Below are 26,039 nucleotides of genomic sequence, written 5' to 3' on the forward strand. Positions count from 1 at the left end.
GCAGCTCTTTAGGAGAGCCACCTAGATTGCACCCTGCTCGGACGGGCACAAAAACCTAACTGAGGCTTGGAGGAGGGTCATAGGGGGAGGAGCCAGTGCACACCACCTAGTCCTAAAGCTTTTATTTTTGTGCCCTGTCTCCTGCGGAGCCGCTAATCCCCATGGTCCTGACGGAGTCCCAGCATCCACTAGGACGTCAGAGAAATATATATATATATATATATATATATATATATATATATACAATACATATAGTATGTAGATGTACAATAATTTTAGAGATAGATTAGATATACTGTGTCAGTCATGCGGCACACTGGTAGGGTATCTGTGTGAATGAGCTTGTGTGCTTGAGCTGGCATCACACATGCTGGCATTATGTAGCAGATGGCATCACTGGGGCGTGTGTCTGTCCTGTGTCATTGGCAGAGAGTGAGAAGCGTTACACACGCTCACGCCCGGCACCCAAGGGGTTATACAAATGTGACATGATGGACACACTGTATCTCTCCTCCCTGCAATACAGTAATGATCACCCAGGACGCTAGCAGCCCCCTGACTGACTGATGAGTAGCGGACACTCATCATGCTACATCTAATCCCAGCTAGCGGGATAGCAGTCTGACTGGTTTGTTATGAGAGAGACATGAGCAGGCGTTCTCACTCTCCTCCCGCTCCAGTCAGCACAATAGGCAGCTATTCTTATTCTAATAGGGGGACAGACACATGCCCAGACCAATCCCCTCCAGCCTGCTAGCCAGACTCAGAGATGGGGGGGCTTCCATGATCCCACTGTCCTCCCCTCCCATCCTGGGGCTCTCCCCCTCTCTCCATCCTGCGCTCCTCCTCTCTGGGGGCTGTCTCTCTGCCTTTCCCCCTCTCTCTGTATGTCTCACTTTCAGCAGCAGGAAGAGAGTTGGCCGCCTGATGCTGCCAGGCAGTCTGACCAGAGACCACTTGCTGGATGAGCCTGGGGGTCTGTGCGCTGCCCTGTCCCAGCCACCATCCCTTTGTTCCCTGTATGGTCTGGATGTGGAAGAGACTGAGAGCTCCCTCTCTGGCTGCTGTCTCCCTGTACACAGTGTGTGTCTCTCTATGCATCGATCTGCCAGTCTGCACTGAACACCCCCCACCCACCCCTCTCTGTCTGTGCCCTCCCTGCTGTGTGTAACTGCCTCAGTGCCATCTGTCCATTGCTGCTTATTACACTTTCTCTTTGATGCTATTTACTTACACTCAGCTTTTCGTATGGCTGGTTCTGGAGCGCCCTCTCTGCATCACTTTGTGCCCACCCCCCTCTCTCTTCCTCATCTGCCTGCCTAAGTCCTGATATTGATGCAGTTGTTTACCCCCCATGCCTGTGCCCACCCTCACTCTATGTGATGATGCCTCTTTAACTGATTTGTCTAAATCCTCTTAGCTCATCTGTGTGTGTAAGTTTGTATCCCTGCCCCCCAGGCAGACTGTCTGATAGTTCCTAACTATGGTCATTTCCAGCACTGAGTGCACTGTGTGATAATGCTGCTGCTGCAAGCATCCTGATCACTGCTAGAGCTTATATACAGAGGCGGCAGCAGGAGGGTCCTCCAGTGACCTGCAGGGGATCTTATTGGAAACATGGACTCTGGCAAAATGGTGAGTAGGACCCAAAATAAAGTGGTATAAGACATGCATGTAGTGGTTTAACAATCCTCAGACTTGCAGCTCCCTGGTTATACAGGGCTCAGGGATGTCTCTTACAGCAATGCAATGTTTTCAGTGACGAGAGCAGCATGGCAGCAAAGTTGTTGCAGTACTGAGTGGATGAAGTGGAAAAACAGCAGCATGATGAGAAATCCTGTTACTTTCACCAGTGCTTCTTACTGACTGGTCCAGATTATTTCACAGAACATTAATGCTGGTGAATAATATACTGTGTGTGTAACATGAAAAGCAGGTTCTGGAGGATATTTACTTTTTCATTCTTTTCACAGACAAATATATGTAAATAAGTTTGCATAAAAGTTTAAAAATTCTGAAAAAGTACAATTAAAAATGGTAAAACATGACTTTGTTTATGCTTCCATTACAGTGGGAACAATAAAACAAAAGTTGTTTATATTGTGCTTTTGGCGGCCATTCAATTTGTTATTCAAATACTTTGAAAATGAAATAACAGTTCTAGCTGCCTGTAGCATCCTGGATGGCTGATATGTGGAGGGAATGATACTGTATGAAACAATGTGCAGTCCACCAATAACAGTGCTAGAGGCAAGTAATGCCTGGTCTGCTCATCTGGAGACCTCCCAAGTTCTTACAGTATATCAAGTATCTTTTATTTATCTAATGGAAAATAATCGACAGCAATTATTAAAATCCTTTTTTTGTCAAAAATATTATCTGATTTGTAATTAGAGATTTTAGCTTAAAAATGTCAATTACTGTTATAAAGAGCACATTTTTTTTTATTTTTTTTATTTACTTAAATAACTTTTTATTGGAAAGCTCCTATCTCTAGCAGATGTTCTAAGCACATGCTATACAACCTAATGGAAAACAGTAATGATGATGGTAATACAGTTACATACATTTATACAATCCTCATTTTAGGTAGGGTACATTGCATAGTATACACACACACACACACACACACACACACACACACACACACACACACACACACACACACACACACACACACACACACACACTTTGTTTTATAGCTATCTCTATTACTAGGCCACATTTACATATAATATTAAATGCAGATAGAACAGACATTTATTAGCGTTCCATTGGTAACTATGCCACTCCAATCTGGAATCCAGAAAGCAGTGAGCTGTAGAGTAAAGCTGGGTACACACCTATACAATCGTCGGCCCGTTCTCCCGATATTGGGTGACTGTCCAGCATTTGTATTGGTGTGTATACAGGGATCGTTAGCTGTAAAACGACTTATAACGCTCATATTACGGTCGGGAAATTGAGGTCGTATGTTATGTGCTGCACAGATGACCTTCCAATCCCCTTATAGTAGCTGCTTACCGCACTGCCACTGCTGCCGCCTCACAGGGGTTCATGGCTGGAAACATACCGCCGGTTGATTGGGGGCGTTTAACCCATTCAGCCGGGGATTGAATAGGTGTGTACCCAACTTAGGGAGAATGATACTCCAAGAATTAGTAGGCCCTGTCCACATGATTTGGCAATATAATAGAACTACAATGGTCATTTGCAGGTAAAAGTTGTAATACGCTTTAAGGAAAAGGTCTCGTGTGTCTTTTCTTAAATTTAGCCTGTGATAGATATTGCCATATGTTATCAGACTTTAAGGGATGTAAAAATAACTAGTTTACATCAGATTATGGTGATGTAACTTACATTTTTTTAGACACAAAACTAGAACCAAACATTGCACTTTAGTAGAACCTGTTTCTCAGCAGCCTATAGGTGATGTCTCCAGAGATGGGAAGTAGTGTGTTTGTGTATGTGTTTGGGCTTTGGTGGGTTGTAGATAAGAAAACTAACTCCTGATACTCATATTTGTTACAGTTAAAAGTAAATTGTTATCACTGAGAACAATTCAGCTCATACTACCAGTACAGTATAACAAGATGGGAGCTATCACAAAAGGTGAATCCTGGTGAGGTGTGGCCCAATGAAGATTCGGTAGCTGTCACCTTTGCCCTCTCCTGGTGGCAGTGCCATAACTAGACATTCTAGTGCTGTGTGCAAGAAACAGCATCCCCCCCCCGTTATTTAAAACAGGGCCAGTGCGCACCGTAGGTGTGCGCCAAAAATATAGGGGTGTGGCTTCCCTGGGAAGGGGCATGGCCGCTAAATAATACCAATTTATATTACGCTGTGCAGTAGTCTCCATCATTCAAATCATGCCGCACAGTAGCGTCACTTACACACATTACACCAGGTAGAGCCCCTTTTACACATTACGTCAGGTAGAGCCCCTGTCACACATTACGCCAGGTAGAGCCTCGTTTTACACATTACACCAGCTAGAGCCCCTTTTACACATTACGCCAGGTAGAGCCCCTGTCACAAATTACGCCAGGTAGAGCCCCTGTCACACATTATGCCAGGTAGAGTCCCTGTCACACATTATGCCAGGTAGAGCACCCTTTTACACATTACGCCAGGTAGAGCTCCCTTTTACACATGACACCAGGTAGAACCTCCTTTTACACATTACGACAGGTAGAGTCCCCTTTTACACATTTTGGCAGGTTGAGCTCCCTTTTGCACATTACGGCAGGTAGGGCCCCCTTTCACACATTATGGCAGGTAGAGTCCCCTTTTACACATTACGTCAGGTTGAGCTCCCTTTTACACATTATGGCAGGTAGAGCCCCCTTTTACGCATTACAGCAGGTAGAGCACATTATACTCATTTTGGCAGGTAGAGCTCTCTTTTACACATTATGGCAGGTAGAGCACATTATACTCAATATAGCAGGTAGCGCCCCCTTTTACACATTACGGTAGGTAGAGAACATTATACTCATTATGGCAGGTAGAGCTCCCTTTTACACATTCCAGCAGGTAGAGCCGTCTTTTACACATTACAGCTGGTAGAGCCCCCTTTTACACATTACGGCAGGTAGAGCACATAGAGTAGTGCAGTAGTCTCCATTATTCAAATTATGCCGCACAGTAGCGCCACTTACACACATTATACCAGGTAGAGCCCCTTTTACACATTACGCCAGGTAGAGCCCCTGTCACACATTACGCCAGGTAGAGCCCCGTTTTACACATTACACCAGCTAGAGCCCCTTTTACACATTACGCCAGGTAGAGCCCCTGTCACACATTATGCCAGGTAGAGCCCCCTTTTTCACATTACTCCAGGTAGAGCCCCCTTTTACACATTACAGCAGGTAGAGCCCCCTTTTACACATTATGGCAGGTAGAGCACATTATACACATTACGGCAGGTAGAGCTCCTTTTTACACATTACGGTAAATAGAGCCCCTTTTACACATTACAGCAGGTAGAGCACATTATACTCATTATGGCAGGTAGAACTCCCTTTTACACATTACAGCAGGTAGAGCTCCCTTTAACACATTACGGCAGGTAGAGTCCCCTTTTACACATTACGGTAGGTAGAGTTCCCTTACACATGTTACACCAGGTAGAGCACATAATACACATTACGCCAGCTAGACTCCCTTCTACGCATTATTTCAAGTAGAGCACCTTACCGCCCTGTAGGAGAGGAGAGTGGAGAGTGGAGTGCAGTGCAGTACGTAGGCTCCTAACCCGGAACTCACTGCAGGACAAGAGAGGGGGCTGGCCACGGGAGTGCAGTGGCTGAGGCTCTGAGTTCGGGGCTGCGGAGAGCGCACATGGGAGTGGCCGCGGCCCTAAGCGCCTTGAGTCCTGTTGGAGAAAGAGCGCTATATAAATAAAATTATTATTATTATTATTATTATTATTATTATCATCAATGGGGGAATATGCAGTCCCTCCGGGGGGGGGGTTTGTGTGTGTGGAAGGTGTGCCCTCAGGGCAAATGTGCTGTGGGCAAAGTACCATCTGCACACACCTAGTGACGGCCCTGCCTGGTTGCAACCCAGAAAATAATTGAATTTGTTACACAGCTTTGTATTTTGGATCATTTACAGCAGTAGATAATCAATGGGACAGGTGTGGTATGATTTGTCGATGGTGACCATGTCGGCATTCATCATATGTACCCAATGATATGTCAACATGATCAACAAACCGTTCCTGTGGTCTAGTGGACTCTTACCTTCTTCCAATGTTTCCTGCGCTTCCAGATCCCGGCGGTCATGTGACAATCACTTCTGGGTTAGACCTCTATGGGACCGTCAGTTTTTGGACGGATTTACCCACTAATCTCCCAGCCTAATAACAATAATAATAATAATAATAATAATAATAATAATATATATTTTTTTTAATACAGTAAAATTTACATAATACAGTACAATAACAATGAAGTACACAAAAGCTTTTCATAAAATACAGAGAGCATGGAGGTACTAAAGGGATATTAAGAGAATGCTTGATTAACAGAAAAGTCTTGAGTCTGTTTTTGAAGGATTCTAGAGTGGGGTCCTCTCAAACTGTGCGGGGAAGTACGTTTCAAAGAGTTGGAGCCACATGGGTAAAAGCTCGACCCCCAGATGAATTACAGGAGATTCTAGGTACTGTTAAAAGTCCTTCATCTACATATAACAGCAAACGAGTGGGGCAATATGGAATCAGAAGCTTCTTCATGTACCTAGGTCCCTGGTCATGTAGGGCTTTGAAAGTAAGTAAGCCAATCTTGAAAGCGATTCGCCATCTTGTAGGCAGCCAGTTGAGGGAGTAGAGAGTCGGTGTTATGTGACTGGAACAGGGCTGGTTGTTTAACCGATTGTACCAGCTGTAAGCGGAGCAATTCTGTTGTTGGGAGGCCAAGGTAGGCGCATTGCAGTAGTCTAATCGAGATGATACAAATGCATGTATGACATTTGGCAGATCTTCAGAGGGAATTAAGTGCTTGATTCTGGATCTGTTCCTCAGATGAAAGAATGAGGATTTGATTTTTCTGATATGTGATGTTTGAGTGTTAAGCCACCATCCAGGACAACTCCAAGATTCTGTACATGATCAGTGTTTTGCAGTTTTGCAGTTCTAAACCCCGAATTGTAAGTCCAGTTGTCTGGCTATGCTGCATTCTTGTCCTTTAATGTTGAGGTACTATCATAAGGACCTATGTTTTATCAGGATTCAGTCACAGCCAACTGCCACTCATCCACTCCTGGAGATCAGCTAGACAGTCATTTAGGGTTGTTATTGGGTTCTCAGTGCCCGGAGCAAATGACAGGTGCAGTTGTGTATCATCTGCATAGCAGTGGTAGACCAGGCCATGTGCCTGGTTTATTCATCTGGTGGTAGCATGTATATCGCAAAAAGCATGGGGGATAGTATAGAACCTTGTGGAACACCAAATGGCAGTGGCACTGGTGACGATGAGTATACTTTAGATGAATCTCTCTGTGATCTGCCGGTGAGAAATGATTTGATCCAGTCCACAAATTTTTTTCAGACACTCAATCAGAATCCATTGTATCAAATGCTGCAGAGATTGAACAGTCACTCTGTCTCTTGCCATCAGAAGATCATTTAACACACACACACACACACACACACACACACACACACACACACACACACACACACACACTCACACTAGTTATGTATCATAAATATCATGGTTTGTTAGGCGGGTTTCCAGTTGAGTTGCAACCACTTCCTCAATAACCTTTCCTAGAAAAGGAATGTTTGATACCGGTCTATAGTTGGTCTTGCAGTCAGGATCTAAATTAGTTTTTTTTTAAGGAGAGATCTAACAATTGCTACCTTTAGTGGTTCAGGATAAATTCTTATCTGCAAAGACCACTGAACAATTTTTGCAAATACAGGGTCAATTATGTACATACATCGTATTAATAAGCTTGGTGGAGGCAGGGTCCAGATCACAGATAGTGGGATGCAACATTCGGGCAATTTCTGCAATGTCTTTTACATTCATTGGGTCAAATCTGGTCCATGAAGACAGATGGCATAATTTGGCAGTCTTTGGAATTTGGCACTCCTTTGATGGCACTGCGCAGATTACAGCCTGAATGGCAGATACTTTATCTACAAAGAAATTTGCAAACTCATTGCATCTTGCCTGGGAGAGGGTTTCGTTAGGGTGCAGACATGTTAGCTTAGCATCTCCACTGTGCAGAAAAGTTGAGCTGGCCTATTGTTTGCTACCGTGAACTCATTTGACAGGAACTCTGATTTCTTATGGGTGATTGTGGGTTGATACTGTATTCCTTATTATGTTTTACTGGTTTTATTTTGTCCTCTACCAGGTTAATCTTCCTATATTGTCTTTCCAGCCTACGTCCCCTTTTCTTGAGCTCATTGACACTGTTGTCAAACCAGGGAGCTTGACAGTGTGGTTAGCACGGTTGAATATGCACAGGGGCGATAATATCAATTGCAACCATCACATACCTTTTATTGTAATGGACTAGGGAACAGGGCTCTTCACAGGTCCACAATATCGCAGAGAGGTCCAGATTTGCTGCAAAAGCCTGTGGAGTCATACCCTTCCTTGGACGATACCTGGTCAACTCCATGGGCAAAGATCTAATTGGAAGGGTAGAACCAAATTGAGTGGTAGTCTGACCATGTGACTGGGTTTATTTTTAGGTTAGAAACTTCTAATCCAATCTGAAAGACAAGATCAAGAGTGTGACACTTTTATGTGTGGCAGAAGGAATGACTTGTGTTAAGCCCAGACCATTCACTGTGCACAGGAGGTCTTGGCCAAGTCCAGATAGCTCATAATCAACCCATGCATTGAAATCCCTGAGGATGAGCTATCTTTGGATGCTCCAGAACTAGATCAGCAACAGTGTCTGCAAATTCTTGTAGAAATATCTTTCCAACTTCAGTGGGGCAGAAAATGAGTAGTACTCTGAAACCTAATCCTGTCGAACTCCGGCCAGCAATGCACTCAAATGAACAAGTAGGGCAGACCCTCAGTTAAAATACTTTTTTAAAGCAAATGTCCACCCCACCTCCCCTGTGGTTCAGTCTTGGGTCATTGTTGACAACCGAACGCCAACCTTTGCCTTAGTGCCTAACTTTAGCCTCCCCCACCTGCAACCTAACCCTAAATACCCCAGTCTAACCCTCATGGTGGTGCCTAGCCCTAATCGTCAGCATCCTTAGAATGTTGACATTTCACATGGCAACATGGTAACCATGTCGACATCCTGCCAATATGGTCACTGTTAACCACATTTTTTTAAAGCAGCAGTCATTTACAAGGCAGAACCATACATTGTAAATGATTGGTGATTTTAAAAAAAAGTCAGAGATCAGCCGGCATCCTGCACCTCCGGAAATCTCAGACCCTATTACATATGCCCCTAAATTTGAATTTATACTGCAAAATTGTCTAAAATGTGATTGGAACATGTAAGAAACTGTGAACTTGGTGGAAAAAGTTTCAAAATTAAAATGACACCTATATACTTTATTGTCAGGCTGTAGCAGCTGTAATACACATTGTAACTTTGCAACACGTACGGACTCCATGTTGCCTTTTTCTGACTTAATAGTTGTCAATTGAGAGCTCTGTTTTATTCTGTAAATATTTTGATGATAGAAATAGAGACTTGCATAATCCTATAGGAAAAGACCACTTTGCTACAATGCACACCTATAAATATTTGTCTTTCTCTAACGTCCTAGAGGATGCTGGGGACTCCGTAAGGACCATGGGGATAGACGGGCTCCGCAGGAGACATGGGCACTTTAAGAAAGACTTTAGGTCTGGGTGTGCACTGGCTCCTCCCTCTATGCCCCTCCTCCAGACCTAAGTTTGATACTGTGCCCAGAGGAGATGGGTGCACTACAGGGAGCTCTCCTGAGCTTCCTGTCAGAAAGAATATTTGTTAGGTTTTTTATTTTCAGGGAGCCTGTTGGCAACAGACTCCCTGCATCGAGGGACTGAGGAGAGAGAAGCAGACCTACTTCTGTGAGTTTCAAGGCTCTGTTTCTTAGGCTACTGGACACCATTAGCTCCAGAGGGATTGGTACGCAGGTCTCGCCCTCGCCGTCCGTCCCAGAGCCGCGCCGCCGTCCTCCTCGCAGAGCTGGAAGATAGAAGCCGGGTGGGTATGAGAAGAAAAGAAGACTTCAGAGGCGGCAGAAGACTTCATGATCTTCACTGAGGTAACGCACAGCAGTAAAGCTGTGCGCCATTGCTCCCATACACCTCACACACCGCAGTCACTGTAAGGGTGCAGGGCGCAGGGGGGGCGCCCTGGGCAGCAATAAAACCTCTCCATTGGCAAAATAAGTATATACATGTACAGATGGGCACTGTACATGTATATAACAGAGCCCCCGCCAGTTTTCAGGAATTTTGAGCGGGACAGAAGCCCACCGCCGAGGGGGCGGGGCTTCTCCCTCAGCACTCACCAGCACCATTTTTCTCCACAGCACAGCGCTGAGAGGAAGCTCCCCGGACTCTCCCCTGCTAATATAGAGGGGTTTTAAGAGGGGGGGTGGGGTGGAAATTTGGCGGATATAAAGTATAAACAGCGCTACTGGATAAACATTTAGTGTTTTTTTTCCAGGGTCATATAGCGCTGGGGTGTGTGCTGGCATACTCTCTCTCTGTCTCTCCAAAGGGCCTGGTGGGGAAACTATCTTCAGATAAGAGGTTCCCTGTGTGTGTGGTGTGTCGGTACGCGTGTGTCGACATGTCTGAAGTAGAAGGGTCACCTAGGGAGGAAGGGGAGCGTATGAATGTGAGGTCTCCGTCGGCGGTGCCGACACCTGACTGGATGGATATGAGGAATGTTTTAAGTGCTAGTGTGAACTTATTGCACAAAAGATTAGACAAAGCTCAAGCTAAGGAACAGTCAGGGAGTGAACCCATGTCTGTCCCTATGTCGCCGGGACCTTTCATGGTCTCAGAAGCGCCCACTATCCCAGACAGGAGACACAGATACCGACACGGATTCGGACTCCAGTGTCGACTACGATGATGCAAAGTTACAGCCAAAAGTGGCTAAATGTATTCGATATATAATTATTGCAATAAAAGAAGTGTTGCACATCACAGAGGAACCCCCTGTCCCTGACACGAGGGTACACATGTATAAGGGAAAGAAGCCTGAGGTAACTTTTCCCTCCTCACATGAGTTAAACGAATTATGTGAAAAAGTGTGGGAATCTCCAGACAAAAAACTGCAGATTCCCAAAAGGATTCTTATGGCGTATCCTTTCCCGCCAACGGACAGGATACGGTGGGAATCCTCCCCTAAGGTGGACAAAGCGTTGACACGCTTGTCAAAAAAGATAGCGCTGCCATCCCAAGATACGGCTACCCTCAAGGATCCTGCTGACCGCAAGCAGGAGGTTACCTTGAAATCCATTTACACACATTCTGGTACATTACTCAGACCGGCAATTGCATCGGCCTGGGTTTGTAGCGCTGTAGCAGCATGGACAGATTCCTTATCAGCGGAAATTGAGACCCTAGATAAGGATACCATTTATTTGACCCTAGGCCATATAAAGGATGCTGTCTTATATATGAGAGATGCTCAAAGAGACATTAGTTTACTGGGTTCCAGAATAAACGCTATGCCAATTTCTGCTAGACGAGTCCTCTGGACCCGGCAGTGGACAGGTGATGCCGACTCAAAAAGACATATGGAGGGCTTACCTTACAAGAGTGAGGAATTGTTTGGGGGAAGGGCTCTCGGACCTGGTCTCTACAACTACGGCAGGTAAATCGAATTTTTTGCCTTATGTTCCCTCACAACCTAAGAAAGCGCCACATTATCAAATGCAGTCCTTTCGTTCAAATAAAAGCAAAAGAGTACGTGGATCGTCCTTTCTTGCCAGAGGTAAGGGCAGAGGTAAAAAGCTGCACAGTACAGCTAGTTCCCAGTAACAGAAGTCCTCCCCGGCCTCTGCAAAATCCACCGCATGACGCTGGGGCTCCGCTGAGGAAGTCTGCCCCAGTGGGGGCACGTCTTCGACTTTTCAGCCACATCTGGGTTCACTCAGAGGTGGATCCCTGGGCAATAGAAATTGTTTCTCAGGGATACAAGCTGGAATTTGAAGAGGTGCCTCCTCACCGGTTTTTCAAATCGGCTCTACCGACTTCTCCCCTAGAAAGGGAGATAGTGTTAAATGCTATTCACAAATTGTGTCTTCAACAAGTGGTGGTCGAAGTTCCCCTGCTTCAGAGAGGGAAGGGATACTACTCAACCCTGTTTGTAGTTCCGAAACCGGACGGTTTGGTCAGACCCATATTGAATTTAAAATCCCTGAACCTATACTTAAAACGGTTTAAGTTCAAGATGGAATCGCTCAGAGCGGTCATCGCCAGCCTGGAAGGGGGGGATTTTATGGTATCTCTGGACATAAAGGATGCATACCTTCATGTCCCCATTTATCTACCTCACCAGGCGTGCCTGAGATTTGCGGTACAGGATTGTCATTACCAATTTCAGACGTTGCCGTTTGGGCTTTCCACGGCCCCGAGGATTTTCACCAAGGTAATGGCGGAAATGATGTTGCTCCTGCGCAAGCAGGGTGTCACAATTATCCCAAACTTGGACGATCCCTTCATAAAAGCGAGATCACGAAAGAAGTTACTGAACAGCGTGTCACTTTCATTGAAGGTGTTACAGCAACACGGCTGGATTCTCAATATCCCGAAGTCACAGCTGGTTCCTACGACTCGTCTGACCTTCTTGGGCATGATTCTGGACACAGACCAGAAAAGGGTTTTTCTTCCGATAGAAAAAGCTCAGGAACTCATGACTCTAGTCAAGAACCTATTGAAGCCAAAACAAGTTTCTGTGCATCATTGCACTCAAGTCCTGGGAAAAATGGTGGCAACATACGAAGCCATTCCCTTTGGCAGGTTCCATGCAAGGACTTTCCAATGGGTCCTATTGGACAAGTGGTCCGGGTCACATCTACAAATTCATCAGCTGATCACCCTGTCCCCCAGGGCCAGGGTATCTCTCCTGTGGTGGCTGCAGAGTGCTCACCTTTTGGAAGGTTGCAGGTTCGGCATTCAGGATTGGATCCTGGTGACCACGGACGCGAGCCTCAGAGGGTGGTGAGCAGTCACACAGGGAAGAAATTTCCAAGGACTTTGGACAAGTCAAGAGACTTGACTTCACATCAACATTCTGGAACTGAGGGCCATATACAACGCCCTACGTCAAGCGGAGAACTTACTTCGCGACCAACCAGTTCTGATCCAGTCAGACAACATCACCGCAGTGGCTCATGTAAACCGCCAAGGCGGCACAAGGAGCAGAGTGGCAATGGCGGAAGCCACCAGGATTGTTCGCTGGGCGGAAAATCATGTAAGCGCACTGTCAGCAGTGTTCATTCCGGGAGTGGACAGCTGGGAAGCAGACTTCCTCAGCAGATAGGACCTGCATCCAGGGGAGTGGGGACTTCATCGGGAAGTCTTCGCACAGATTGCAAGTCAGTAGGGACTGCCCCAGATAGACATGATGGCGTCCCGCCTCAACAAAATGCTACAGAGGTATTGCGCCAAATCAAAAGACCCTCAGGCGGTAGCAGTAGACGCCCTAGTGACACCGTGGGTGTTCCAGTCGGTCTATGTGTTTCCTCCTCTTCCTCTTATACCCAAGGTGTTGAGAATAATAAGAAAAAGAGGAGTGAGAACAATTCTCATTGTTCCAGATTGGCCACGAAGGACCTGGTATCCGGATCTGCTGGAAATGCTCACAGAAGATCCGTGGCCTCTTCCTCTAAGACAGGACCTGTTACAACAGGGGCCATGTCTGTTCCAAGACTTACCGCGGCTGCGTTTGACGGCATGGCGGTTGAACGCCGGATCCTACCGGAAAAGGGAATTCCGGATGAGGTCATTCCAACTCTGATAAAGGCTAGGAAAGACGTGACAGCGAAACATTATCACCGTATATGGCAAAAATATGTTTCTTGGTGTGAGGCCAGGAATGCTCCTACGGAAGAATTCCATCTGGGCCGTTTCCTTCACTTCCTACAGACTGGAGTGAATTTGGGCCTAAAATTAGGCTCCATTAAGGTTCAGATTTCGGCCTTATCCATTTTCTTTCAAAAAGAATTGGCTTCTCTCCCAGAAGTACAGACTTTTGTGAAGGGAGTGCTGCATATTCAGCCTCCTTTTATACCTCCGGTGGCGCCTTGGGACCTTAACGTGGTGTTGAGTTTCCTTAAGTTGCACTGGTTTGTACCACTTCAAACGGTGGAGTTAAAATATCTCACTTGGAAGGTGGTCATGTTATTAGCCTTGGCTTCGGCTAGGCGAGTGTCGGAATTGGCGGCTTTGTCTCATAAAAGCCCCTATCTGGTTTTCCATGTGGATAGGGCGGAATTGCGGACCCGTCCTCAATTCTTGCCTAAGGTGGTGTCATCTTTTCATATGAACCAACCTATTGTGGTGCCTGTGGCTACACGAGATTTGGAGGATTCCGAGTCCCTTGATGTAGTCAGGGCTTTGAAAATTTATGTGGCCAGAACGGCTAGAGTCAGGAAAACAGAAGCACTATTTGTCCTATATGCAGCCAACAAGGTTGGCGCCCCTGCTTCGAATCAGACTATTGCTCGCTGGATCTCTAACACGATTCAGCAGGCGCATTCTACGGCTGGATTGCCGTTACCAAAATCGGTCAAGGCCCATTCCACTAGGAAGGTGGGCTCGTCTTGGGCGGCTGCCCGAGGGGTCTCGGCACTACAACTGTGCCGAGCTGCTACTTGGTTGGGTTCAAACACCTTTGCAAGTTCTATAAGTTTGATACCCTGGCTGAGGAGGACCTAAGGTTTGCTCATTCGGTGCTGCAGAATCATCTGCACTCTCCCACCCGTTTGGGAGCTTTGGTATAATCCCCATGGTCCTTACGGAGTACCCAGCATCCTCTAGGACGTTAGAGAAAATAAGATTTTAAACCTACCGGTAAATCTTTTTCTCGTAGTCCGTAGAGGATGCTGGGCGCCCGTCCCAAGTGCGGACTACTTCTGCGAGACTTGTATATAGTTTTGCTTACATAAGGGTTATGTTATAGTTTCATCAGGTTGGACTGATGCTACGTGTTTTTTTCATACTGTTAACTGTTTAATAGATACACAAGTTATACGGTGTGATTGGTGTGTCCGTCTCCTCTGGGCACAGTTTCTCTAACTGAGGTCTGGAGGAGGGGCATAGAGGGAGGAGCCAGTGCACACCCAGACCTAAAGTCTTTCTTAAAGTGCCCATGTCTCCTGTGGAGCCCGTCTATCCCCATGGTCCTTACGGAGTCCCCAGCATCCTCTACGGACTACGAGAAAAATATTTACCGGTAGGTTTAAAATCTTATTTTTTTTTCTCTACTGCTGTAATAATAACAACACCTATACAATTTATATAGAGCATATATGGGTTACTTAAACATGTTTAACCACTAAATGATTTTCTCAATATTACCTTCATTCTGTATGTATTTTATATGTTTGTGCAACTGCACGGAATCACTGCCTTAGCAAGTTAAAAGAATAAATATCTCAGCATCTCTTCGTATTGTATATGTGTAGAGAACTGCAAAGTAACACCTCTCATAGGGCCGGTTTAGGAGATAAATGTGAAGTTGATGTTAATGCTCATCTCCAATGCTTTTAGATCTGTGCATAAGCCACACGGCGGATGTGCAGATCCTACTGTGATGTTGCTCACTGTGCCCCAAATGCTGCAACATGATTGGCATGCTGCTGGTATTTGGGGGCGGTGATAGGAAGCATACCAGAAAACAGGGTCATGCTGGCCCTGTATTCTGGGCACGCCGAAGCCATTGTATGTGTCCTTGGATGCAGCTTCACTGACCCCAGTAGTGCCAATTTCCCGACCATCCTAAGTAACCTGATGTTTACTCAGATGACCGATATTCATGCAGACGATCCGATGCTGCGTCTTTTGTCACAGCTGCAGATCGCAAATGCTGGCAGTGGACGTCTTTCTACTACAAACGCCTCCTGCTCCTTGTACTTATCTTGCACAGCTGCTATGTACGAAGATGCAGCAACTGTAGCTATTGCGTCCTTCTCTGAATCGTCCCCATAGGCTCTTATGTATTATTATACCACTATAACACAAATTTACTGTTTCCACTTATGGAAGTGATTTATTCAAAAAACAAATAAAAACCAGTTATCTTTAAATGTATTAATATGTTATCATCAGGGAAGCTGAGTGACAGTCAGGCGCATAGTGATATTGGCTGACAGCAGTAAGTGAAGCTGATCAGTCTGCCCAGGACAGTTTGCAGGTTCCCACATGTGCAGTGGAACTGGAAGAACTGACTTGGTCTTTCAGTTCCACTTCTCAAAGAAATTCATTAATGAAATATAATAACAAAAATATATAAAATTAAAGAAATTTCCCTAAATCCAAATAGAAAAATTCCTTATTTAAATAAATCAAGAATTTTATCTAGGAATATCATCTTCCGAGGCCATGCTTAGAAGGACACTCACTACTTAATAAATTGCCCCAACATTCTGAACATTGGGGTAAATTTACTAAAATGACAGTTCTATTTAAGATGGGATGTTGTCCACGGCAACCAATCAGATTCCAGGTATTATCTTCTAGAAGGTGCTATATAAATGAGAAGCAGAATCTGATTTTTGCTATGGGCAACATCCCATCTTAAATAGAAGTCCCATTTTAGTAAATTAACCCCATTGTGTCTAATTTCAGTATAAATTGTCAAATTATATGTTATGTTGGGGAACACAGTGCCCCAGGGTCAAATTGGCCATAGGTCTTCCTGGGATCGGTATGAAATACCTCCAATCAAAATCCCGACGTTCAAAATCCCGACACCAATTGACCGATGGTCAAAATCCCGACAAGGTCAAAATCCCGACATGGACAAAATACCGACATTTAAAATACCGACAAGGTCAAAATACCGACATGTAAATTGCTGACAGGTCAAAATACCGACATGCGGTTTTTGTTGGTTTTTTGTGTGTATGTCGACATAAGTCAACATGGGCACCATATAAAGTGTACCGCGTCCCTTCGCATGGCTCGCTGCGCTCGCCATGCTTCGGGCACGGTGCCTCGCTGCGCTCGGCACACTATTATATTCCCCCTCCAGGTCCACTGAGATGGTAAAGTATGAACAAGTCGATTTCAATGAAAAAAATAATGAAAAACTCATGTCGGTATTTTGACCTGTCAGCATTTTAAATGTCGGTATTTTGTCCATGTCGGGATTTTGACCTTGTTGGGATTTTGACCATCGGTCAATTGGTGTCGGGATTTTGAATGTCGGGATTTTGATTGGAGGTAAACTGACTGCATCCCGTCTTCCTGGTAGACTAGCTGCCATATTATTATTGTATTTTATAAATTTTTATATATCTGTTCCTGCCCTGGTTTGTTAGTGGCCAGCTCTGGCATTAATCTGTTTCCTGGTGGCTGCCTCCTCACGTACCAGCCAAATTATTGCATGTGCTGGGAGCTATCCCTACCCTGCTTCTCTGCTCCCTCTGCTTCTTCATGGTTTATGAGTAATAGCTAAAAGAAGCTGATTTATTTAACTTTTAACCAATGAGCAATGGGGGTCATTCCGAGTTGATCGTAGCTGTGCTAAATTTAGCACAGTTACGATCATTCACACTGACATGCAGGGGGACGCCCAGCACAGGGCTAGTCCGCCCCGCATGTTAGTGCCGCCCCCCCCCCCCCCCCCCGCAGAAGTGCAAAGGCATAGCACAGCGGCGATGCCTTTGCACTTCAAGAGTAGCTCCCGACCAGCGCAGCTTTAGCGTGCTGGCCGGGAGCTACTCGTCGCTCCCCGGACTGCAGCGGCTGCGTGTGATGTCACGCAGCCACCGCAGCCCGCCCCCCAACGGTCCGGCCATGCCTGCATTGATCTGCTTCCCTCCCGCCCAGCAACCGCCTCTGCCTCAGAGGCGATCGCTAGGCAACGACGGCTGGCATGCGCTGGCACACTACGGCACCGCCGCATGCGCAGTTCCGACCCGATCGCTGCCCTGCGAGAAACTGAAGCGAGCGATCGGGTCGGAATGACTCCCAATGAGTACATTCCTGCAGCAGAGAGCAGCACTCTGTGAGAAGGTTTCCCAGGGTCCTCCATCACCCACAATCAGTAAATTATCAGGTTCCTCCTGGTCACCCCTAAATTAGCACTGGATTATATTCTGGATTACCAGATTATCCCGGGATCACAACTGCTGTCTGTACAGCCTGGCATTAGAGGCTCCAGCACATTGAATTGATATAGCACGTTGAATTGATATAAAGTTCATGTTGAATTGATATAAAGTTTTTGCCCTTTGAGTTGTATCTGTTTTGTGATTTGTATTGTATTTTCTCTATCGTCCTAGTGGATGCTGGGGTTCCTGAAAGGACCATGGGGAATAGCGGCTCCTCAGGAGACAGGGCACAAAAGTAAAGCTTTCCGATCAGGTGGTGTGCACTGGCTCCTCCCCCTATGACCCTCCTCCAAGCCAGTTAGATTTTTGTGCCCGGCCGAGAAGGGTGCAATCTAGGTGGCTCTCCTAAAGAGCTGCTTAGAAAAGTTTAGCTTAGGTTTTTTATTTTACAGTGAGTCCTGCTGGCAACAGGATCACTGCAACGAGGGACTTAGGGGAGAAGAAGTGAACTCACCTGCGTGCAGGATGGATTGGCTTCTTGGCTACTGGACATCAGCTCCAGAGGGACGATCACAGGTACAGCCTGGATGGTCACCGGAGCCTTGCCGCCGGCCCCCTTGCAGATGCTGAAGTAAGAAGAGGTCCAGAATCGGCGGCAGAAGATTCCTCAGTCTTCTAAAGGTAGCGCACAGCACTGCAGCTGTGCGCCATTTTCCTCTCAGCACACTTCACACGGCAGTCACTGAGGGTGCAGGGCGCTGGGAGGGGGGCGCCCTGGGAGGCAAATGAATACCTATTTTGGCTAAAAATACCTCACATATAGCCTCCGGAGGCTATATGGAGATATTTAACCCCTGCCAGAATCCGTTAAGAGCGGGAGACGAGGCCGCCGAAAAAGGGGCGGGGCCTATCTCCTCAGCACACAGCGCCATTTTCCCTCACAGAAAGGCTGGAGGGAAGGCTCCCAGGCTCTCCCCTGCACTGCACTACAGAAACAGGGTTAAAACAGAGAGGGGGGGCACTAATTTGGCGTTAGAAATATATAAAAAAAAGATGCTATAAGGGAAAACACTTATATAAGGTTGTCCCTATATAATTATAGCGTTTTTGGTGTGTGCTGGTAAACTCTCCCTCTGTCTCTCCAAAGGGCTAGTGGGTCCTGTCCTCTATCAGAGCATTCCCTGTGTGTGTGCTGTGTGTCGGTACGTGTGTGTCGACATGTATGAGGACGATGTTGGTGAGGAGGCGGAGCAATTGCCTGTAATGGTGATGTCACTCTCTAGGGAGTCGACACCGGAATGGATGGCTTATTTAGGGAATTACGTGATAATGTCAACACGCTGCAAGGTCGGTTGACGACATGAGACGGCCGACAAACAATTAGTACCGGTCCTGACGTCTCAAAAACACCGTCAGGGGTTTTAAAACGCCCGTTTACTTTAGTCGGTCGACACAGACACAGACAGGGACACTGAATCCAGTGTCGACGGTGAATAAACAAACGTATTCCTTATTAGGGCCACACGTTAAAGGCAATGAAGGAGGTGTTTCATATTTCTGATACTACAAGTACCACAAAAGAGGGTATTATGTGGGATGTGAAAAAACTACCGTAGTTTTTCCTGAATCAGATAAATTAAATAAAGTGTGTGATGATGCGTGGGTTTCCCCCGATAGAAAATTATGGGCGGTATACCCTTTCCCGCCAGAAGTTAGGGCGCGTTGGGAAACACCCCTTAGGGTGGATAAGGCGCTCACACGCTTATCAAAACAAGTGGCGGTACCGTCTATAGATAGGGCCGTCCTCAAGGACCAGCTGACAGGAGGCTGGAAAATATCATAAAAAGTATATACACACATACTGGTGTTATACTGCGACCAGCGATCGCCTCAGCCTGGATGTGCAGAGCTGGGGTGGCTTGGTCGGATTCCCTGACTAAAAATATTGATACCCTTGACAGGGACAGTATTTTATTGACTATAGAGCATTTAAAGGATGCATTTCTATATATGCGAGATGCACAGAGGGATATTTGCACTCTGGCATCAAGAGTAAATGCGATGTCCATATCTGCCAGAAGATGTTATGGACACGACAGTGGTCAGGTGATGCAGATTCCAAACGGCACAAAGGTGTATTGCCGTATAAAGGAAGAGGAGTTATTTGGGGTCGGTCCATCGGACCTGGTGGCCACGGCAACTGCTGGAAAATCCGCCGTTTTTACCCTAAGTCACATCTCTGCAGAAAAAGACACCGTCTTTTCAGCCTCAGTCCTTTCGTCCCTATAAGATCATATCTGCCCAGGGATAGAGGAAAGGGAAGAAGACTGCAGCAGGCAGCCCATTCCCAGGAACAGAAGCGTTCCACCGCTTCTGACAAGTTCTCAGCATGGCGCTGAGACCGTACAGGACCCCTGGATCCTACAAGTAGTATCCCAGGGGTACAGATTGGAATGTCGAGACGTTTCCCCTTCGCAGGCTCCTGAAGTCTGCTTTACCAAGGTCTCCCTCCGACAAGGAGGCAGTATGGGAAAAAATTCACAAGCTGTATTCCCAGCAGGTGATAATTAAATTACCCCTCCTACTACAAGAAAAGGGGTATTATTCCACACTATATTGTGGTACTGAAGCCAGAAGGCTAGGTGAGACTTATTCTAAAATTTTTTTTGAACACTTACAAAGGTTCAAATCAAGATGGAGTCACTCAGAGCAGTGATAACGAACCAGGAAGAAGGGGACTATATAGTGTCCCGGGACATCAGGGATGCTTACCTCTATGTCCCAAATTTGCCCTTCTCACTAAGGGTACCTCAGGTTCGTGGTGCAGAACTGTCACTATCAGTTTCAGACGCTGCCGTTTGGATTGTCCACGGCACCCCGGGTCTTTACCAAGGTAATGGGCGAAATGATGATTCTTCTTCGAAGAAAAGGCGTCTTAATTATCCCTTACTTGGACGATCTCCTGATAAGGGCATAGTCCAGGGAACAGTTGGAGGTCGGAGTAGCACTATCTCGGATACTGCTACAACAGCACGGGTGGATTCTAAATATTCCAAAATCGCAGCTGATCCCGACACGTCTGCTGTGCCTAGGGATGATTCTGGACACAGTCCAGAAAAAGGTGTTTCTCCCGGAAGAGAAAGCCAGGGAGTTATCCGAGCTAGTCAGGAACCTCCTAAAAACAGTGCATCATTGCACAAGGGTCCTGGTAAAAATGGTGGCTTCCTACGAAGCAATTCCATTCGGCAGATTTCACGCAAGAACTTTTCAGTGGGATCTGCTGGACAAATGGTCCGGATCGCATCTTCAGATGCATCAGCGGATAACCCTATATCCAAGGACAAGGGTGTCTCTCCTGTGGTGGTTATAGAGTGCTCATCTTCTAGAGGGCCGCAGATTCGGCATTCAGGATTGGATGCTGGTGACCACGGAGCCCAGCCCGAGAGGCTGGGGAGCAGTCACACAAGGAAAAAATTTCCAGGGAGTGTGATCAAGTCTGGAGACTTTTCTCCACATAAATATACTGGAGCTAAGGGTAAATTTATAATGCTCTAAGCTTAGCAAGACCTCTGCTTCAAGGTCAGCCGGTATTGATCCAGTGGGAAAAACATCACGGCAGTCGCCCACGTAAACAGACGGGGCGACACAAGAAGCAGGAGGGCAATGGCAAAAACTGCAAGGACTTTTCGCTGGGCGGAAAATCATGTGATAGCACTGTCAGCAGTGTTTCATCCCGGGAATGGAAACTGGGAAGCAGACTTCCTCAGCAGGCACGACCTCCACCCGGGAGAGTGGAAACTTCATCGGGAAGTTTTTTCCACATGATTGTAAACCGTTGGGAAATACCAAAGGTGGACATGATGGCGTCCCGTCTGAACAAAGAACGGGACAGGTATTGCGCCAGGTCAAGAGACCCTCAGGCAATAGCTGTGGACGTTCTGGTAACACCGTGGGTGTACCAGTCGGTGTATGTGTTCCCTCCTCTGCTTCTCATACCTAAGGTGCTGAGAATTATAAGACGTAGAGGAGTAAGAACTATACTCATGGCTCCGGATTGGCCAAGAAGGACTTGGTACCCGGAACTTCAAGAGATGCTTACAGAGGTCGTATGGCCTCTGCCGCTAAGAAGGGACTTGCTTCAGCAAGTACCATGTCTGTTCCAAGACTTACCGCAGCTGCGTTTGTCGGCATGGCGGTGGAAAGCCGGATCCTAAGGGAAAAAGGCATTCCGGAAGAGGTCATTCCTACCCTGGTCAAAGCCAGAAAGGAGGTGACCGCACAACATTATCACCACATGTGGCGAAAATATGTTGCGTGGTGTGAGGCCAGGAAGGCCCCACAAAGAAATTTCAACTCGGTCGTTTCCTGCATTTCCTGCAAACAGGAGTGTCTATGGGCCTCAAATTGGGGTCCATTAAGGTTCAAATTTCGGCCCTGTCGATTTTCTTCCAAAAAGAATTGGCTTCAGTACCTGAAGTCCAGAAGTTTGTCAAGGGAGTATTGCATATACAACCCCCTTTTGTGCCTCCAGTGGCACTGTGGGATCTCAACGTAGTTCTGGGATTCCTCAAATCACATTGGTTTAAAACCAGTCAAATCTGTGGATTTGAAGCATCTCACATGAAAAGTGACCATGCTCTTGGCCCTGGCCTAGACCAGGCGAGTGTCAAATTGGTGGTTTTTTCTCAAAAAAGCCCATATCTGTTTGTCCATTCGGACAGGGCAGAGCTGCGGACTCGTCCCCAGTTCTCTTCCTAAGGTGGTGTCAGTGTTTCACCTGAACCAGCTTATTGTGGTGCCTTGCACCTACTAGGGACTTGGAGGACTCCAAGTTGCTAGATGTTGTCAGGGCCCTGAAAATATGTTCCAGGACGGCTGGAGTCAGGAAAACTGACTTGCTGTTATCCTGTATGCACCCAACAAACTGGGTGCTCTTGCTTCTAAGCAGACTATTGCTAGTTGGATGTGTAATACAATTCAGCTTGTACATTCTGTGGCAGGCCTGCCACAGCCAAAATATGTAAATGCCCATTCCACAAGGAAGGTGGGCTCATCTTGGGCGGCTGCCCAAGGGGTCTCGGCTTTACAACTTTGCCGAGCAGCTACTTGGTCAGGGGCAAACACGTTTGCTAAATTCTACAAATTTGATACCCTGGCTAAGGAGGACCTGGAGTTCTCTCATTCGGTGCTGCAGAGTCATCCGCACTCTCCCGCCCGTTTGGGAGCTTTGGTATAATCCCCATGGTCCTTTCAGGAACCCCAGCATCCACTAGGACGATAGAGAAAATAAGAATTTACTTACCGATAATTCTATTTCTCGGAGTCCGTAGTGGATGCTGGGCGCCCATCCCAAGTGCGGATTATCTGCAATACTTGTACATAGTTACAAAAATCGGGTTATTATTGTTGTGAGCCATCTTTTCAGAGGCTCCGCTGTTATCATACTGTTAACTGGGTTTAGATCACAAGTTGTACGGTGTGATTGGTGTGGCTGGTATGAGTCTTACCCGGGATTCAAAATTCCTCCCTTATTGTGTACGCTCGTCCGGGCACAGTACCTAACTGGCTTGGAGGAGGGTCATAGGGGGAGGAGCCAGTGCACACCACCTGATCGGAAAGCTTTACTTTTGTGCCCTGTCTCCTGAGGAGCCGCTATTCCCCATGGTCCTTTCAGGAACCCCAGCATCCACTACGGACTCCGAGAAATAGAATTATCGGTAAGTAAATTCTTATTTTATTTATCGTTTGTTATGTATATAGATCATCCTTATTGTGTCCTGTGTGTACATGCAGTGTGGGTTACTAGTCGTATTTTACTCTTGTTTGCACAGTTTATGACTGTTGCCTTCTTTATTCTGTGGCTTTGTTGATCCAGAGGTCCTGTAATGTGATGCACACAAATTGAATCTTTAAGGAGATCTTAGATGTGTGTCCGTACCTTTGTAGTTTCTTGATCAGATCACCACTTGGGCACAATCATATTATTGCATTACATACACACATGCAACTATTACTGGTGCAAGCAGTATTCATTGTGTCTTCAAAGGAGAAGTGGTTTCAGGATGTCCTAACACTGCCTAAAGTAATAGTTGCATTCCATGTTGGAGATGTATCAAACCTTCTAATGAGTACATTTTGAAGAAGTTGCCCATAGCAACAATCAGCTTCTAGCTGTCATTTATCTACTACATTCTTTTTTTTTCTTTCAACATTAGATCTTTATTAAGATTATACAAGTAAAATGGGAATACAGAAAATAAATACGGTAACAATAGGGGGAAGGCAAAAATACAAGGGGAGGGGGGACAGGTAACATAGCAACTTAGTTAATGAGGTTGAAAAAGAACAATTTGTCCATCGAGTTCAACCTGTAGTATAACTCTTACTCTATTCTGTATACAACTATAGTGTAACTATAATGAATCGGATGGAGTTATGTTTTAAAACTATCTAACACTATACTGTAACTTGCGTTGTTTCTAAAATACAATAATTTTCAATGCTATATCCTTGGATATCTTTTTCAGTTAGAAATTTATCTAATCCATTTTTAAACATATTGACTGAGTCCACCATTACAGGCTTCCCTGGCAGAGAATTCCATATCCTTACTGCCCTTACTGTAAAGAACCCTTTCCTACGCTGGGTATGACATTTTCTCTCCTCTAACCTCAGAGAATGCCCGCGTGTTCTGTATAAAGATTTTTCAGTAAATAAATCGCCTGATAGCTCCATGTATTGTGCTTTTAGATATTTATAAATATTAATAATGACTCCTCTTAGACGCCTCTTTTCTAGTGTAAACATACCTAACCTAGTAAGCCTTTCCTGATAATCCATTGCCTCCAACCCCTTAATCAGTTTAGTGGCTCACCTCTGAACCCTTTCAAGTTCCAAGATATCTTTTTAATAGTGTGGTGCCCAGAACTGTACACAGTTCATCCCTGGACAAGTAGCATCCCTTGTCTCAATACCGGGATGAAGATCTAATCAGTCTATTCAAAATACGTTCTGGAGGAACCTGGAAGGCAGTGGGGCTAGTAGTCATGTTATCCACCGAATGTTTAAGTTTAAAATAATAAAACCAAGCTGAGGGGTCAAGATTCAATTTAATACTCAAATCGATAAATTATAAAATAGTGATAAAATAGAGGATGGGGAAAAAACATCTGCAAGGGACTCAATGCCTAGACGTCTCCAATAGGAAATGTGAAGATGAGGCATTGATTTGTCTAATGCTCGAAGAGAAAGGATCCTAGTAGGGAGGGTAAGATCAAAATTGTCATGGTGTTGAGAACAGCAGAAGAAGTTAATGGAAAGTGTGGGTGGAGTTATCGAGAGTTACCAGAGAAGGTCAGGCAGGGGGAAATCTTGGAAAAGGCTATGTTCCAAATCTACACAAGGCTTAGAATGAGGGGGGGTGGGGGGGAGAAACAGGCCACATAACTGAGACAGCATAGAGACCTCATGATACCTACTTATATCGGGAAGGGTGAGACCTCCTTATGATTTACAGCGAGTCATACAAGTATAAGCCAACCGGGGGACTTATGTTTCCACACATATGATAACATCAACCGTCTCACCTGACATAATAGTTTACAGGAAATAGCGTAACGGATAGCATGAAAAAAGTACATCAACTTGTAACTAGTTGCCCAACCGAGAGACCTCGTGGCTCATCCAGGCAAAAGTTTAAGAAGCCAACTGAGTCAATAAGGGGACATAGTTAACAGTATGTACATTCTGGATATGAGAAGGGATGGAAACGCCCAAATATAATAAGGAAGAATCCTTCCACTTAAATGGGAAACACGTCTTGAAAGGCTTCAGGGTTGCAGTAAGAATATTAGTAGGGAGGGCATCAGATTTGGTGGCATTCAATTTATAGTATGAGGCAGCGCTATAACGTCCTAGCATGGCATGTAGGAAAAGCAACAGGGTCTTCGGGTTGGTTACAAATAGTAAAACGTCATCTGCAAAAAGACACAATTTATAGGAGGTATTGCAAACCAAAAGACCAGGAAATTCCGAGGATAAACTGAGCATTTAGGCAAGGGGCTTAATAGGTAACACAAATATTAATGGGGAAAGGAAGCCATTACTAAAAATTCTAGCTGAAGGGCCATTATAAAAGGCTAATACGGAGCAGAGAATGTTCCCTTGGAGTCTAAACTTGGATAATACCTGGCGCATATAACCCTAATGGAGACGGTCGAATGCCTTTTCAGCATCAAGAGAGAGAAGGAGAAGTTGTGACTTAGCACGTGAAGTCCATTCTACCAGAACCCTACGAGTATTATCAGGAGCC

General features: G+C 45.8%; 1 protein-coding gene across 1 annotated transcript in view; it reads left to right on the top strand.

The window, feature by feature from the left end:
- The first annotated feature begins 706 nt into the window (after nt 1-706).
- HIP1 (huntingtin interacting protein 1) overlaps nt 707-26,039 on the top strand; it is a 297,153-nt gene continuing 271,820 nt past the window's right edge. The window contains exon 1 of the mRNA XM_063955990.1: nt 707-1,635. Coding sequence (XP_063812060.1) covers nt 1,618-1,635 — 18 coding nt within the window. The 5' untranslated portion in view covers nt 707-1,617. The remainder of the gene's footprint in view (nt 1,636-26,039) is intronic.

Source organism: Pseudophryne corroboree, chromosome 2 (assembly GCF_028390025.1).
Source record: "Pseudophryne corroboree isolate aPseCor3 chromosome 2, aPseCor3.hap2, whole genome shotgun sequence".
NCBI lineage: Eukaryota > Metazoa > Chordata > Amphibia > Anura > Myobatrachidae > Pseudophryne > Pseudophryne corroboree.